Here is an 18,413-nt window from a genome sequence, read left to right as displayed (position 1 = left end):
CTGTTCTGCAGGCATCTTCGGCGGTGTCATTCCCATCTCGGCACGTCGCTTCCTAAGGAAAAGGGAAAAGAACAGAAAAAAGACATTAGTAAGCATTCTGCAAATCTTCGCTTATTTTTAAATACTGTACGAGCTTCAAACGCTTACCTGAATCCCAGCCGCTCTGAGGGAACTCTGTCCCTGGAACTTCTCATCCATCTGCAAGAGGGAAAAGACACTCCAGGTTAGCGTGGAAACATCTAGAGGCTCTGCATACCACGCTTACCCACCACATTGGTTCTTCATAACCGGCATCCACGCTGAAAACGTCACGGCACCTAAAAGACACAGAAAAAGAACTCAGTTCAATGCAAATACGAAAGGGGTGCATCGCGCTCTCACTCACCTTCAGCGCTACTCATCTCAGCAGCACGCCGCCATCCCCGGATGCCGGCCATCATCTAAGGAAGGAAAGGAACGAAGTAAGAGAACTGTTCAAAAGACTCATTATTCTTACCTGACGGACTCTTGCCAGTGAAGTAACTAGGCAGCAACGAGCCCGCATCAACCAACGCACTCCTGCGCTGAAAGCAGGACGGAGAGCACACTATCCAAGAAAACAAGGTGAGCTGTGGATCAAAGGGAAGGGTTGGACCCCGGGGAAGAAGGGGTTCAAGCACACAGAGACAATAGGGAGTTAAACTCTACCAATCCTGTGTTTCAGGCCCAGTCTCCAGTCGAATAGCATCCAGGGAAGGATTTGAGGTCGTAAGAGGTCTGAACAGGCTGAGTGACGTCCCCGTGGATACCAGGTGAGCGTTACAGCTCAAAGAATTCGCTGCAGCTTTGGAGGTCTGCAACTTCTCAAGCCTCTCGTCAGCCTTGCTGCCACACAAATGAATGCCGTCAAAGGGCATGTTCAGAAGACGGGATTGCACATCCAGGACAAAACCCGACTTCCGCAACCACGCAAACCTGCGTATCACAGTGCTCGCAGCCATGGACCAGCTGACACTATCTGCTGTGTCCAAACCCGACTGAAGAGATTCGCAGATAGCATCCTTGCCGTCTTGCACGAGGGCCAGAAAGCCATCTCTTTCTTCCCCCTCGGGAATATGCTCAGCCGCCAAAGACGCACAGTTCCACAGAATGTGTGTAAACTTCGCCAAAGCACAAGTGGAATTGGCAGACTTCAACACCATACTCCCAGCAGAAAATACCTTTCTTGCCCAACCATTGAAGTGCTTGTCGTCCCCATCAGGAGGGATGATAGGGTACACAGCCTGTTTCGAGGTGGCCGTAGCCACCTGCACCACCAAACTCTCCGGAGTAGGGTGCGATGATAAGTAGCCGGGTTCACTACTGGATGTGCGGTATTTTTTCGGGAACGACCTGTTAACTGCCGACAGACTCTCCGGAGCAGTCCAAGCCGCCGCCCTCTTTTGCAAAGCCATGTGAAACGGCAACACCGGGTCAGTGGACAGACCCTTATCCAGGATATCCGTCAAATCATCCTGATCAAACGCCACTGGGGGGGGGAGGCCACCCCAAGTACTCTTTCAGGCTCGACATGAAATGCCGATAGGAAGATTCAGCATGCACCCCAGGTCCAGGCCAGCCAAACTCCACCTCCAGAGAGGTGTCAAGGCCACTGGCATCATGCAATGACTGACAGAGTTCCTCCATCTGACTAGGCCTAGGCATCAGGGACTTCAGGATGCACAGGCAAGCCCATCTCCTGATCTGACAGTTCATCCACCTCCGAAATTTCTTGCAAAGGTTAGAAAAAGTCCAATCTAGGAGGAACAGAAAAGGGCTCAAAAACAGGCCTCACAGACTTACTGCAAGCCTTCCTCGTGGGTTCCACAGCCCTCAGGGGCACCTCTGGCAAATCCTCCACAAACGGCATCAAGGGCGCTGAGGGAATCAGCATCGACATCAACCGAGGCACCGACGGCACAACGACTTCTTCGAGGGCGGAGCCCCAAGAGAGTCCTTCGACGGACACAGCGCCGACGGCTTCGACGACTTCGAGGCCAGAGCCTCGAGAACGTCCTCTGCCAGACACGGCGCCGATGGCGTTGACGCCTTCTTTGAAGGCTTCACAGGTTTCGACGGTCTCGATGGCGTTGAGGACCGGGACCTGGACCTGGCACGGCTATGGTGATCGCCCTTGTCCGATCGGGACCTCGATGGCTCCTGATGATCACACTGACCTCCCGAGCCCAAAGGCGTGCAAGTGGTGGACCGAGCCCGTTCCCTGCCGGCTTCTTTCGAAGGCGCAGACGGAACTGTGCCTTGCGACTTAAAAATCGCTAACATCTGCTGGCGGAATGAATCCCATTCGGCCAGCGACGAAGACTTGGTGAGACAAGTCAACCGTTTGGCGGAGTCCTCCTCCTAGGACGGGGAAGGCGACTGGTGACGGCGCTTCCTAGAATGCCTCGACGAGGCAGAGGAATGGCGGGAACAACTCCTAGATCGAGCCCTGGATTTTCGCCGATGCAGAGTCGCCCCTCGAGTCATCGGTCAAAAGCCCAGCAGACTTTGATTTACGGGGCTTGGACCCCCTACCTACCTTTAATTTCCCCTTACGCTTCCGCAAGGCCTTAGACTTCAGGGACTGGCAGTCCTCGCAGTCGTCGGTGGCGTGGCTTTTGCCGAGGCACCAGAGGCAGATGTCGTGCGGGTCCGTGATGGACATTTTCGACCTGCAGTCCCGACGCTTCTTAAAGCCCGGCCTCTGGGTAGTAGAGGAAGATGAAGACATTGTTCGAAGAGAAGAATCGAGCGTGCCGAGATTCCGAAGCAAACAGGTTTACGTAAAAAACGGAACTGAGGCTACGGGCGTCGTGCATCCTATATATAACATCCGTTGACGTCGACCCTCAACGGAGGCCCTGGAGGGACATGGGATTGACGCTATCAACGCAGGACACCCTCTGCCGAAAGTTTTCCGAAGCAGCACAGCTGTGGACATTACCTGTCATAGATACAGAATATTCAGAGGACAGAATCCCCTCGAAGTAGGGTCTACTGAAGAAAGTTCAGTGGGGGATTGTATCCACCTATAACCTAAACATCTTTGGTAGCTCTCTTGTTTAATACCACTGTGTGGAACTGGCGGGAAATGTATTGCTGAGTGCTTAAATAAAATGATTTTAAAATGTTTTACAAAAATGATTTAACGACTTGCCCCAACATCTGCCAGAAGGTAGATTTTTTTAAAGTATAGGACCCTTCTCCAGCCCCACCCCCCTGCCCAGAGTTCAGGATTGGACTCCAAGAGAACAATCAATTTATCTTAAATGAGGTATACAAGGGGAAAAAACATGCTTCTTTCTGTTGGAAAAGTGGGTCACATTCTGGGATATTTTCAAAGAAATAGGATGCATCATCCCCATTTGAAGGACCAGGGAACCTGCTCATACTGGGGTGCGGAGTGGAGTGAAAACCTGATTTACATAAAGCATTGTATAAGGATAGCTGAAAATACATCATTGGAAGACTGCAGAGAACAAGAGTTCAAATTTGAAGATGCAAAGGAAGGCAGCCTGCTACTCATGAGGCATTTGTTGGGAAACCATCACCATGTTCCACAATAACTTGTTTCAGACTAAAACTGTCCTTGTGGAATCTCTCAAAAGGAATTAAACTTACATATGAATGATTCAATTCAATAATATTGTGCGTTTCTTGGTTTGAAAGTTAGGATTACCTTGGTTTGGATTTGCTGGAAGGATTCTGGATTCCGACATGCACCACCCCGTCGCTGGGCACACGACCCCCAAACCACACACACAACTCTTGCAAGATCCGGCCATCCGTGTGAGGGGAGTAAAGCAGGGGCTCCTCACGACTCTGGCAGTACAGTGCATTCAAGGAGTGACAGTCTGTCAGACAGGCCAGTTGTGGGTCCGTGGGTCCACAGATATCTTGCCACATGGTGCGGGCTTGTGTGCCTCTCAAGGCGATGGCCAGAACCGGTGGCACAGCCTTTCCCGACTGAGCTATGTAAGAGGAAGGCACATGCTCTGTAGGAGAATTTGAACAGGATATAGTATGGTCAAAAGCAGATCTGTATTTCTGTGCAGAAACATTTTTCAAAGGAAATATATACATGGCAATTGCAATCAGATGTAGGAAAAATACACATAAAAAGAACACCTGAAATATTGTACTACAAAGAACAAGAGTATGTTGTTAATTTTGTGTTGAATGATTATGGAATTGACCCCTCAAGAGAAAACAGTAAATGGCAATAAAACAACATTCAACAGGAAGAGTCAAAACAGAAACCGTTTGTAAAATTACCTGAAAAAAATGCAGGCCCTTTTATGCATAGTAGCCAGTGAATGCATAGTTATAAATTCAATGAATTCCTACAAACATCAATAAATACAGTAGATTGACATTCATTAAGAACATGTAGACAAATATATATAATCAAAAATAGAAAAATAGCTGTTATAAAGAACACAGAAATATAGATTCTAAAATGTAGTGTACACAATAGCTCCAGAGATCAAATAAAATAAACACCCTAAAACAGTACTGCCCTCAGGATACTTCCAATAGCAACTAAGATATAGTTGCTATGAATATTTACCATCTTCCGTGCCTGATTCTTCTTCCTCCAAGCATATAAAATAAATGCAGCAACAGTAACTTCTGATGTGGCAACAGCAAAGTGCAAAATCATATCAGCAGTCCCTCAAACCACCATATACAGAGTATCAAGGTGTAAAGGGCTTCAAGGTAGCAAGTGAGTAAGGGATGGGCAGTTGTACAATTTCTACTTGTAGCATACATGGTAACCTTCTAAAGGATATCACAAAGAAAGAACAGTGCAAATCTGGTCCCTAGCATCAGGATGGGCATGGTAAAACATGTTCACAATATGCCAACATCATACTCCGCTCTCCTAGCCTTTGCACAGTCCTGTTTATATTGAAACAGAAGATAAGTGATACTCTTTGAGGGATAGAGGATTTTCTGTATCAGATTCCCACTAAGAAGTGTCAACTTCCCCAATCCAATTAACATTTAAAGTGCCAGCTTTAGAATAAAAGACAAGTGGTACCCACAGTGGGTTACTGGATCTGAAACATGATACAAATCCTGATGAGGAGAATTTGGGGGTTGCTCCAGTAAACAATGGCATTAGAAAAGAAAGTCAAGATCATAGTGCCACGTAAAAAGAGAAACAACTCCAAGTTGCAGTCAAGCGAACCTCCAGTACACAGATATTTCTGGTAAAAGCAAGCACCAGCTTATTAAGTCCTGATGGACTGACATTTGAAGCCCTCATATAGAGGATTTTATACCACATTGAGTTGAAAAGCTAAGTAGTAAGGCTTGGCCGACACAAATACTGTATGTCCTTATTCCGTGTTGTTAAATGCCGACTTGTTCCATAGCAGTGGTTCCTGGTGGGGAGTTCTCCATTCCATTGTTTCAATGCTACTCCCCTGACTCTTGCTCTTACTATAAATTAATTACTAACCCTAAGTACTCCTTATTGACGATCTGTTTTCCAAGAAACATATGTTCCTAACAAATCAAAATGACACTTTTCAAGTAAACAGTTTCAGAGTAAAAACCATCATGCATGTCCCCAATACGCACATTTTGTGCTTCTAAGCTAGAACAAACACATTCTATATGCATCATGTTTCATGCACATATTTGGTCACACAGTGGACTGCCTCTGGCCCTTATTATGTTCCATTAGGTACAATAACCATGGTCTGTCACTTCAGTTGTGGGCAATGTTTTTGTACAAACTCTGTTGAGTCAATGCATGTACCATAAAATGCACCAAATAAAACCTACAGCTTTTGGCTGTGGACCGTATTTTGTGATCTCTGTGTACCACTCAGACACAACCAACACAGGCCACAGACTTAGAATGATGGCTGTGTGTTATGCACACGTGTAGCACTGGCTAAGAAAAACACAATCCTTTGTTTGCAAATCATAATTGATGCCTAGAAATGGTATTCAGAGAACATGGCCTGTGGCTGGATTTGTAGCATGAGTACTGTAGTCTTTATTCGAGTTACAGTTTGGGCCCTGGAGGGAGATGTCACAAATCGAAATGGAGTAAACACTAAGCAAAGTCACAGGTGTATGTTTAAATAGAGATTTATTAGGGATGTTTTTAAGGGTGCACAAGATATGTAAATGCAACACAAAATCAGGTCGCTTCACCTCTGCTTAGCAGTTCAATTCTTGTAGTTCCTAATCCAGGTCTCCTTCCCGGGTAGAGAATCAATATACAGTGATTCACAGTCTTTTGGGATTTTAGGCATCCCACACAATTCATTCTTGTTTAATGGTCAACTAACTATGGTTCTCTTTTTATCCTTAACTCTGGGAAGACCTGTGTCTCTCGGTCCATGTGTGCCTCCACGCCAGACCTGTGTGAGGCTGGCGACCAGGGCTGAATACTATCCGGCAAAGCCCCAATCTTCCATCAAGAGCCAAGCAACCCGGGTTGGCTTAATTGCTTAACCTTTTCTTCCATGCTACCTCCATGTCTGAGAATCCTGGCTTTCTTTCCGAAGGCCCCTTGCTCCCTTCCTTTCTCGAAGGGTTGCAATGGTCTTATGCCCAAGAGGAATTCCCTTACACATGTTGTCCTCTGCCCTCCAGTCTGTTTCATCTCCTGCACTTGCTTAGATGCTCTCTCTACATCTCCTGAATATCTCCTTGGGTCTCCTACATCCTGATGTTCTGTACACAAATTATCTGCTCTCATGTTCCAACCTTCATTTTTATGTTCGCTCTAGCACTCCTGCACACTCCTCCAGGCTGCTCTCTGAAGACGTTCTACACCTTCTCCTTTTGCATTCTTGCCCTCTCTGACACCTTTCTCCACATCCAGTAATCTCAATTTCTTTCTCATCAACTCTTTACGCCCATCCTTCTGCGAAAGTGTGAATTCCTTTAATAGGATGCTAGCCACTGATATTTGGGGTGTCAAATTCGGGAGAAGGGACATCTGTGTGTAATCAGAATAACAGGGACTGGAGCAGCTGTTGTGTGGTAAGGACTTCACCGATTGCAATACACACCTGTAGTGGCGGCCAACAAATGAGCCAATTTCATGGTGGGTAGCCATCTTTGACTTTCTATGCACATTGAGGATGCCATTGAGCGGGCCTGCCTTTTTCACTCCCTTGCAGACTGACAGTGGCCATGCCAGTTCGGCTCAATTTGTCTCTGGCAAGCTTCCACAGAGTCATGTATGTCAGTATAGCTTTCTTATGTTGCTTTCCATATTGGCAGTCACCCCGCAGGGCCTTCAGAACAGCAAAACAGTGAACAAATGAGGACCCCTGATTGGTGCAGAGCAATGGGAGGTGCACTCCTCTGTCATAGGACCAGATTCAAGTTAAGGTGATCTGTGATCTGGGGGATCCCCCTCCCCACACAGAGCGGGTGACGACACCTGTCTCACATGAATACTACATATGGCAGGGCACTTCATCACTGAGGGCTGTACTCCCTTGTTTACCTATATCAGAGAGATTATGGTCAAGTAATCTGAGCCCTTTTGGGCTCAAAGTCATGCCTGCAACAAGGCTGAACCGAAAGTACATTTGAAAAAAAGCCTTTGTCAGGCACCAATACAACAGAATTGTGTGTCAAAGCACCACAAGGCTACATAGGAAGGGAACAGGGGGAAAATAATAGAATGGCAATAAAGTAAAAGTATACAGACTGGGTCCTACTAGGCCTTGTAAGTGCATTGAGGGGAGGAGATAGGGATGGAAGGAGGGGGCGCATTGTAGTGGACAAGTGCTGGTCGAGGACCTGGGAGGGAAGTGCTAAGGGGAGCCAGGAGGACCTCAGTTAAATGTGAGTGCAGGCGACTCCCAAGCGTCAGATGCAGAGCTGCCAGCAGAGTCCCACAACGGCAGTGCAGTGAAGGTGGAGGGTGCTGGTGAGGACCAGGAAAAAGGGCCTGAATCCAGTGATTTTCAGATCAGGCCACCAGTCACAGCGGCAGTGGGAAGATTAACAGGGAAGGGAGAGAGGTAGAGAAAAGCAGAGTTTTTAGCAGTTTCCGGAACTTAAAGAGGTCTGGCTCAAGTCTGAATGGAGCAGGAAGGCTGTTCCAAACGCTACAATGTTTCATCGACAGTCATTCTTTTCAGCTGGTGTTTTTACGAAAACTCTTTGGCGAAAAACTCAGCAAAATTTTGAGGGTGGGAGGGCAGATAAAGGGGTGGAGGTGTCGGGAACAATTAAAAATAGATGGGGGAGGGAGGGCTTGGGGACGGAACTCCCCAAAAATAATGTAAACATTTTTTAGATGCCTTTTTTGGGCAAAATTAATTCATAAAAACACCTGATATGACATAGAAGGGTTCCAAAGCGAGGCACCAGCCGAGGAGAGAGACCTGCCCCCCATTCAGTGTTTTACAGTCAAAGAGTCGGAGTTAGAGGAGCACAGGGGAATATTTAGGAAGGGAAAGTTGGACATAGGGTGGTCCGAGAGGGCAGAAGGCCTTGTGGATGAGGCAGAGGGTCTTGAATTTGATCCTTGCAGCCACTGGGAGCCAGTGGAGAGATTTTAGGGCCGGAGAAATTCGGTCCCTGGGCTTGAGGCCAAGGATAGGTCTTGCAGCCCTATTCTGGATTAGCTGAAGGGGGCGAAGGGAGGAACGAGGCAGATTGAGAAAGAGGCTGTTGCAGTAGTCCAGCCTAAGAGAGGACCAGAGTTCTGGAGACACTGAGTTTCTGGGGGAAGGTGAGGAAAGAGAGAATGCCTCTGAGGAGGTGCAGCTGGAAGTGGGACTTCTTAATAAGGTCCATGATGTGAGGGGTGAAAGAGAGAGCAGAGTCGAAGATGACCCCAAAGAGGGTGGCCAGAGGGTAGGGAGGGCGCAGGTGTCCCAATGAGAAGGATCTCCGTCTTACTGGCATTAAGAAAGAGATTGTTAGCTGCTCAACATGCCTGAATGGCAGACAGTCAGTGATGAGAGAGGAAGAAGCGGGGTAGCAGAGGAAAGTTTGAAGGAAAGCTGTGTAACACTGGAAATGAGGAAAGAAGGAGAATGGTATGGTATGGTAACGTTTATTTGTAAAGTGTCTATACACAAGGAAAGTGTTTCAAAGCGCTCAAGGAGGGAGGGAACAAGGGGAGAAAACAACAGTCATTCAGAGCCCTTGGATTTCTGAACGATACAAGTCTGCCCAGACAGAGTAAGTGCATGAAATACAATTAACAGTGTAGATAACAGCAAATAGGTCTGACGACGATTCTGCAGTTTTCTGGGGAGACAGAGAAGAATAGATAGATGATCTTCAAGGCATGGTACGTTTAGATTGTGCAAGTGCACAGACGGTACAGGAGAGGGGAGGGGGCTGGAGGACAAGTGCAGGTGGGGAGGGGGGATCCAAGTGTGCCCAGTTAGTCAAAAACTGGGTAAGTGCTGAGAGATGCCATTCCCATGGGTCATTGACCAAGTGCAGTAGTGTCATGCGCCCAGGTCATTGGCGCGTGTGGCACCGGTGCCGGGTGCCCTGCTATTGAATGTGCCTCCACGTTGTCATCACGAGATGGAGGTAGTCTTCTAGTGTTCACCCATCATGGCTGCCGCTGGGAGGTACTTAGCCCAGGTACTCCAAGCAGACGGCACGTTGCAACCCCTAGGCTAGTTTTCTCCTGTCTCGGTTAACTCGGTGCAAGTTTTCCCCTTTTGTGTTCCACACCGGAATGTTATATCCTTGCTCTGCTCTATCGGCTTCTGCCAATACTGCTCTGTTTTTCACGGGTTCTCTTTACCCGCCTCCTCCTCTCCCCTTTCTTGTTCGCATCTCCCGCGTTCAAGGTGTTTTTCCTTTTGGGGCCTTAACACTCTGTTTTTCCCTTTCTTTTAGCTGTTTTTTGCCTGCCGGCTTCCTGGCTCCTTCTTGGCTCATGTTTCTGGCCGCTCACGGCTCTCTTTCTGCGGCACCTCTTTTGCTTTGCTGTTCTCCCTTGGATACTTTGCTCCGCAAGTCCTGTCACAAGCTCACCTCCCTCTTTGCTCCCTTGACTGAAATCCTTTATCTCCTACCTACGGTGCTTTCTCAGAGCCACCGTTATAGACTGCCTCAATCCCTCTGGACTTATTACTGCTGGAGTCCTAATAGAAACCCGGACCAGAGGATTTCCCGATTCTCAGCCGTGCAGATCTTCAATCATTCTCATTAGTCACAACAGGGTTTTTTCCGCCTTTCAGACTTTTTTCTCAATTCAAGCCTTCTCCGGGAAAGGAGCCGCAGGGCTGCAGCCTACAGGCGGCCACTGTGGCTTCTTCCCGAGACAGGCACATTCCTCGCAAAAAATAAAAGGACTACCTTTGCCGGCAAACACCTGCTATAGGACAGCTCTGAGTCAAGTACCTCAGGTGAGGAAGGAGCGGAAGGTAGTGGGTCGGGGAGGACAAGCAGGATTTGGACAAGTAGCAATGAGGCAAGTGCAGGCCCTGAGTGCTAGAGGACTGGTGAGGGTGCGAGGGACCTGTGAGACTCGGGGGCACACCCAGCGCACAGTCGGCATGCTGTGTGGAAAAGGAGGGAGAGAGGGATAGAGCGGAGAGCGAGGTTAGCAGGGTAGAGGGAGAGAGAAGGAAGAGAAGAGGAATGTCTTAAGGGGTATCCGGAACTTAAGGAGATTAGGCTCATGCAATGGCGCAGACGGGCTAAAAAACGGTGGTGTGGAAGGTTGCGCAGAGCAATTGCCAGTGGTTCAGATTCATTCGAAACCTTCCACCCATCACTTGTGGTCACAGTTTGTCTCTCCATGTGAGAGAGGGTATGCCCAGACGTGGGTCCCTTGTTCGCTCGCCATAGGGAACCAAGCTGCACCTCACTGAGGAGGTCCAACAAGGCCGAAACATGTCTGGGGTTGCTTGGTTTTCTGTGCAGAGGGGACCTGGCCTAGCAGTTCGGGCTGGGCTGCTACCATTGGTGGCGGCAGCCGACTGATTTGCACATTGCTGGACCCCTTTTGCAATGGCGCAGACGGGCTAAAAAACGGTGGTGTGGAAGGTTGCCCAGAGCAATTGCCAGTGGTTCAGATTCATTCGAAACCTTCCACCCATCACTTTTGTGGTCACAAGACAGAGGGCAGCAGGGAGGCTATTCCAGAGGGAGTCCCCTGCTGAGGGTAAAGATCTCCTTCCAAATCTCTGCTAAGAGAACCGGCTCACAGAATCAATATGGGGTATGGGGCGGTAACACAGCGGATCACTTCCGCCACCTTTTTTGAAGATGGGCACCAATAGGGCTTTTTGCCAGGAGCTGGGAATTGTTCGCCGGTGGCAATATGGGAGAAAAGCTTACACAGAATGTCCGCTCAAAGTGGCGGATCATCTTTGAATATTCTATTAGGTATTCCATCAGGTCTGATGGCTCCAGAGTTGTTCAGCTTCCCTTTTACCACCTCAACATCCGTTTTATCAAATGTCGGTGTCCAAACATTTGACAATCCTTGGTATTATTCAATATTTGCTATATAGAACGACCATCTTTACTTACCCATTTTTTTTAAAGATTCAGGTTTTTGCTAATGAATTGTTTCATTTTATGAAATCTGAGCCAAGTGTGATAGGCCTGTTTCAATGTTTCTTTGCGTATTTAGTAAAGGAGCACCTTTGTGCACAACTTTGATTGCTCTCTGTAGATCACTTTTCTTCTGTTTAATTTCTAAATCAAAATGTTTCTTATGACCGGAAAGAAAGGGAGCACATGAGAGATTGATTTGGTTTATAGTAGCTTTCCCCAGTCGAGATAGTAGAATTGGAAATTCAAGGGGAGAAGAATGTACAGATTTTTTCCTTATCCAAAAGATTCTCCCACAAACATCTTAAAGGAATAGTGTGCTCAAAAATATTATTGTCTCGAGCGTTCAGGCATATGTTTTTAAGCACACGTTCATTGATCGTACAAACATTTCCTATGCACCTTACCGTAGTTTTCCTCACTTTTACACATGTGAAATCAGGCAGCAGGGCGCAGCCATCTTGTACCAATCTTATCCTTTGCTGCATCGCCCTAAGGTGAACTGCCCTGGCGGCACTAAATCATATCCCCTGCCCCTGAAGCTGACATCACTAGACGCGTATGCCCCATTTCACAACGCCAATGCACGTCTCGTGTCAACGTTCTATGCGCTCCAGCTAGTGACGTGTCTCCATGGAAATGGCAGGACGCCTCTTTCCTCAATAAGTATAAACAGACCACTTCTCAACAGACAACATCAGATTTGCTTTTCCAATCGTTTCACTGTCTTTTTTTTGTGTATCCTGTGGCTCGTTTCTGTTCTGTTCAGCTATCTTCGTTGCTTGTAGCCTGTGCAAACAGATACTAGTATTATCATTACTATATATTTTAATTTTGCTGCATAATGGCAACAATACAGCCCTACTAGTACGAGCCAGAGTATTCTGAGGTGGAATTACTCGAAAGATGCGGAAACGATGGGGCTTCGGAAGACAGTTGGGAGGACGAATCACCAGATCAAGAGCCTGAGCCTAGTCGCATGGACAACTTCTCCATCTGGTGTACCTGCAATTGGTGTGCAAAAATTCCAACCGAGGAGGAGAACTGCTGCTGCGGAGAAAACTCTGGATGCTTGTCCTACATATCGGAAGACGAGACACGGCCGCAATGCGTTACCGAGCTGCATGACTTCAGGGCAGCCTGCCTCACACGATCCGTGTTGAGGATTATGATGGTGCTTATGCACGAACTTCGTGCAACAGTTCGCCCTTGCAATCCAAGTAATAAGTAAATATACTCTAGATGTGATGTCACTGAGACCACTAACATTTCATGTTTGTCTCCGATATTGTCGTAACTTTGATCTATCACTGCCAAATGAATGTAGTCTTGCAATTCTATACATCACTCGCGATTTGTGGAAATCATATTGGTCATCTTATGTGTCTTTTACGTACAACCAAGAAACAATATTTCTCTGTGTGCCAAATGTGATGGAATGCATAGTTGTTCACTTTTGTAATGTGTCTACACTTTAAAGCACAAGTTGATTGATCTGTGAAGTAACATTTGTACTGGCACCAATGCCATAGGATATAAGATTGCATTTTCAACTAAGGTTTGATACACTTATCTTGTTCATTTAAATACAGTTTGTATCTTTCTCTTCCACAGGTGGTACAACAAAGGCATTGTCAACCTGAAACCAAAGAAAGGAATCGTGCTGGGCCTCACTGGCTCTTTACCACTTGAATACATGGATTACCAGGATGTCTTCCAAAAAGAGCAAGCCAACGTTTTGTCCCCGCACAGACCCTACAATTGCCAAATAGACCTTGTACCCAGAGGCCAGATTCCCTGCAGCCGGATTTATGCTCTAACTGAGCAGGAAAACTAACATATTAGAACTTAACTGGATAAGTATCTGGCAAACGGTTTTATCCATCCATCCATCCAAGTCCCCTTCTTCACCGCCCCTCTTCTTCGTGCCTAAAAAGGAGGGGGACTTAAGAACCTGTATTGACTACAGAGCAATCAATCAGATCACAGTAAAAAAGGTTACCCCTTACCACTTATATCGGAACTCCTGGATCAGATGAAACACGCTCAGATTTATATAAAGCTGGATTTACGAGGGGCCTACCATCTTGAGAGAGTCAAAAAAGAAGACGAGTGGAAGACAGCCTTTTGCACGAAATATGGTCTCTTCGAATACCAGGTCATGCCCTTCGGGTTATTAACTGTCACGACCCGTGACCCAAAACCCCACTGGCATGGTGACATGCCAGGTAGGGTTAGGACTCGGGGTTCACTTGGGGCCCCAAGGGCCTTGCATTATCATCATGGACTCTCCTGGAGTCAGTCCTGGCGCCTTTGGCGCCTTTGGCGCCAGGCTCATGTTCAGATTGGGACATTGTCTTGAAGGGATTACTTTTTCTGTGAAGGCCTGCAGCCAACATGGAGACACCCACACAGTCTAGTTCCTAAGAACCAGACTGTGCGGTGCAGTGTTTTAGGGTGTGGTAGCCGGGACTACTTTACCTGGACTACTTTACAGAGGGCTATATAAACCACACCCAAGCTACAGAACGTGCTTTGCGTTATTCTGCATCCAGCAGCGTGACACTCATCGTGTTCAGAGACCAGCACCCAGCGATCCTTGAACAGCAGACCTGCAGAGGAGACAAAAGAACATCATTAGCAGTCTCTGCTTACCTGCAACTTTCCATCCGTCGATTCCTGCTGCTCGCGGTCTTCCATCCAGTCGGCAGCATCATCAGGGCACCACGCACGCACCGGAACGAAGCACCTGGAGGGAGAAAGAAAGAAGGACAACGTTGAAACAGGTTACTCACGGCATTCACAGCAGTAATCACAAAATCCTCACCTGGCTGGGAATTTCTTGGCCGGTTCCGCTCCGGAAATCTTCACACGCCCAGAAAGACCATCGCAACCTGAAAAGGAATAAAGAATACAGGGTAGCAAGAAAAGACATTACTGCGCCGCACTTCGCACTTAACCTACCATCCATCATACGCTCCTGGGTCCATCATCCTGCCAGGAGCCTGATCCAAGTAGCGCACCCACCGAACCTCCGTGCACTTAAGAGGAAACAAACAAAGAAAATACATTAATAGCAAGAAAGGAAAGCAAGGACATTTTAAGACTGCTATAACCAGAATTACCTCCTTAAAGACACTTGAATGGGTTAGCACCAGTGAAGTTAACTCAGTCGCTCCAACCCGCAGAAAACTATGCGCCCCTGCACAGAAGGCAGGGTGTAGAGCACGACAGACATCACAACAAGGTGAGGAGTGGGCCATCAGGTCGGGTCCAGGGGCTGGTGGGAGGAAACGAAATCTGTTCCTAAGTCCAGTCCTCCTGTGTTTTCCAGCCCCACCGCCATAGAAAGCATCGTCCAGAATCGGGAAGGTCCAGGGTGAATCCAACAACCAGGGCATAAGGGCATCACTGTGGATACCAGGTGAGCATAACAGTTACGCCCTTGCGGCGTTCCAATTCTTTATGAATGACGTGCTCCGTTAACTATTGGACGTTTGTGCACTTGTCTACATAGATGACATTCTCATCTATGCAAATTCCAAGGAAGAACATGTTGGTCATGTCCAGGTATGTCTAGAGAAGCTTCGACAACAGCAGTTGTATGCCAAGCTGGAAAAATGTTTCTTCCATGTGACCGAGGGTGAATTTCTTGGTTTCATGCTCACACCACAGGGCGTACATATGGACACGCAAAAAGTGGACGCAATCCTGCAATGGCCTTCACCAACATCCACAAAAGGAGTAAAAAGTGTGCTCGGATTCGCTAATTTCTATTGCCAATTTATACCTAGGTTCTCACAAATCGTACACCCAATTACTTCCCTGCTGAGAAAGAACAAGAAATTCCATTGGTCCACAGAAGCTGAAGAAGCCTTTCGGAAGCTGAAATGAGCATTTACCACAGCACCGGTTCTTCGACACCCTCGACCAGATATGCTATACGTGGTTGAAACAGATGCTTCAAACATAGCAATGGGAGTGGTATTGTCCCAACGGGACCCGTAAACAGTACAGTAACATCCCGTCGCATTCTGGTCTCGCAAGTTCTCTGCTGCCAAATTGAACTATGCAATCACAGATACAGAAGTACTGGCAATTAAAGCAGCATTCAAGGCATGGAGACATTATCTTCTTGGGGCAAGACACACAGTCACCGTCATCACAGACCCCCGTAACTTACAATACTTGAAGACTGTCAAAGCACAATCCCCGCGTCAACTTCACTGGGCTCCCTTTTTCGCAGAATACAACTTTATTATCACCTATAGACCTGGAGTACGGAATGGAAAGGCAGACGCACTATCACACATGAGTGAAGAAAAAAGGGCTTTTACAACATCAGATCCTGCGGCCATCATTCCTGAAGAGCAAATCCAAACCAAGATCGCCGCCACCACGTGTGTAGATGACTTAAAAACCAGTTTTCAATCCCAGATGAATCAGTCAAGGCAACAGGGATGGCTTTTAAAGGGAGACCGGTACACCATCGAAAACAATCTACCATATTTTCAAGGATGCTTATATATCCAGGACAAGAAACTGCAAAATCAAATCATCACAAACTATCATGATTTATTAGTGGAAGAACATTCAGGAATAGCCAAAACGCAGGCTAAGATGAAGCAAAATTACTGGTGGCCAACTTGGAGAAAAAACATTGCCCAGTTTTTTTGCAACCTGTGGTGTCTGCGCACAATACAAGTCTCAGAAACAAAACACTGCTGGCTTACTACGTCCCTTGATGGTACCACCAGCACCGTGGCCTACTCTGACAATGAACTTAATTATGGATCTTCCTCCCTGAAATGGTTACACCACCATCTTAGTTATTGTAGATTTATTCTCCAAAATGGCCCATTTCATCCCTCTGAAGGGACTCCCAACTTCATTGACTCGCGTTATTCTGTTACTAGAACAAATTGTCCGATTACATAGATTTCCGTCAATATTAATATCAGCTCGTGGAACTCATTTTGTTTCCGCCTTTTGGAGAAGGTGTTGTACAATGGCCAAAATTGACCTCCGGTTGTCCACAAGCCATCACCCTCAAACTGATGGGCAAACCAAACTAACTAATCAGACGTTAGAGCAGTATTTAAGGTGTATGTTACAGCACTCCGAGGACTCCTGGAAAAACATACTCTGGGTAGCTGAGTATGCATACAACAACTCTGTTCACACAGGAGTACTGGGCAAAATCCATTCTATACTGTGCACGGAAGACATCCTCGGACATCAGTATTCGATCCACTCAATAATTTGGAAATGCCAGCAATAAACACCTTGCATAAAACCATCACTCAGGTTCTTGAGGAAGCGACAGAACATTTGACTAAGGCCAAAGAAAGACAAAAACTGTTTGCTGATCGGCACCGAAAAGAAGCTCCCGATTATCAGATTGGAGATCAAGTCGGGTTAGCATCCAGATACATACCGTTGAAAGGACCAAGGGCCTTCCGCCCCAGATATTGGGCCCCTATACTATCAAAGCAATAATCAACCCTGCCGCCATGAAATTAGAGTTACCATCGCATATGAAGATTCACCCAGTACTCCATGTCCCTCTCCTCAAACCAATGAAACCAAATAGACGGATTAGCCGTCCACTAGAGCCCGAATTACTTGATTGGGAACCAGAGTATGAAGTTTAATCCATTCTGGACTCCAAGGTGGTTCGATCCAAATTGTATTACTTTATAGACTGGAAAGGTTACAGACCTCAAGACCGTTCTTGGGAACCCAGTGAACAAGTCCATGCTCCACGTTTAATCAGGCAGTTCCATCGCAATAATCCCACCAAACCAGGACCGGGAGGACGACCACCCTTGAGAGGCGCCTTGAGGGGCAGTGCTGTCATGGTCATCGGGCCAAGAACACAGACATTTAAGGGCCACATACACAGGGGCCCTGGATGGACACAGTCCTGGTGCCTTTGGCGCCAGGCTCATGAATAACAAATCAGCAAGAACATTTACTTGGGACAAGAATGCTTTTATTTTGGACATAATACTCATTTTGGGTGCAAGGTGCATTTAACATGGGAACTTCCATCACTAAAGTGGCCTCACATGTACTCTTGGGTGTGGCTGCTGCTGCTATTGGGTTTTCCTGCATGTGCTGACTCTAGGAGTGGCAGGGTGTGGCAGGCAAGCCAGGCCTAGTGGGCATGCCCACGATCACAGCTATATAAGCAGCTCTGATGCCTGAGGCAGACGCTTCGCGTTATTCTGCACTTCCATGCAGTGTAACGCTCACCGCCACCTGGGATTAAACTTACCTTTGGAAATCCTGCTTCCTGCTTTCATACTTACCAACTGGAGAACCTGCTCTCAACCTGTGCGCGTCTTCGTTGATCCTGCCATTCTTCTCCAAAGCTTCCGGAACATTGACATCTTCTTCTTGACACTGCAGTTCATCTTCAAGCCTTCCGGAACGCGGACATCTTTATCCTGGCACCTCAGCTCATCTTCAAATCTTCTGGGACGCTGAAATCTTCATCTTGGCACCGCAGCACAACGTGCTTTGCCAGCGTCAGCAGCACCTGCAAGTAAGAACGAAAGGGAAGGTTAGACACTTAAAAGACATTCATTCTAAGGTTGCTTTGCCTTAAACCATCACTCACCTGTTGTCGGACATTGCGGTTTCAACCATCTTCTTCCTGGCTGCATTCCGCGCCCACACAGCTGCTTTTGAACCTCAGTTCCACCTATTGGGAAGAAAGCAGAAGAGAAAACATTATTCAGGAATTGACAGCAATATTGAGAGCAATAATACCAAGACACAAAACAAGAAGTGGCAAAGAGAAAACGGAAAGGGAAAGAGATAAGAGGAGAAGCATAGTCCTTCACTGATCCCTGGACTATTACTTA

General features: G+C 47.1%; 1 protein-coding gene across 2 annotated transcripts in view; it reads right to left on the bottom strand.

The window, feature by feature from the left end:
- The window catches only part of DNAAF8 (dynein axonemal assembly factor 8), a 1,512,143-nt gene that overhangs the window by 724,217 nt on the left and 769,513 nt on the right, over nucleotides 1-18,413 (bottom strand). For both annotated transcript variants that reach the window (XM_069646874.1, XM_069646873.1), the window contains exon 15: nucleotides 3,698-4,013. In XM_069646874.1, coding sequence (XP_069502975.1) covers nucleotides 3,698-4,013 — 316 coding nt within the window. The remainder of the gene's footprint in view (nucleotides 1-3,697; nucleotides 4,014-18,413) is intronic.

Source organism: Ambystoma mexicanum, chromosome 2q, assembly GCF_040938575.1.
Source record: "Ambystoma mexicanum isolate Mex_15411 chromosome 2q, UKY_AmexF1_1, whole genome shotgun sequence".
Lineage (NCBI taxonomy): Eukaryota > Metazoa > Chordata > Amphibia > Caudata > Ambystomatidae > Ambystoma > Ambystoma mexicanum.
The sequence above is the reverse complement of the archived record's forward strand: the minus strand, read 5'-3'. Positions and strand labels throughout refer to the sequence as shown.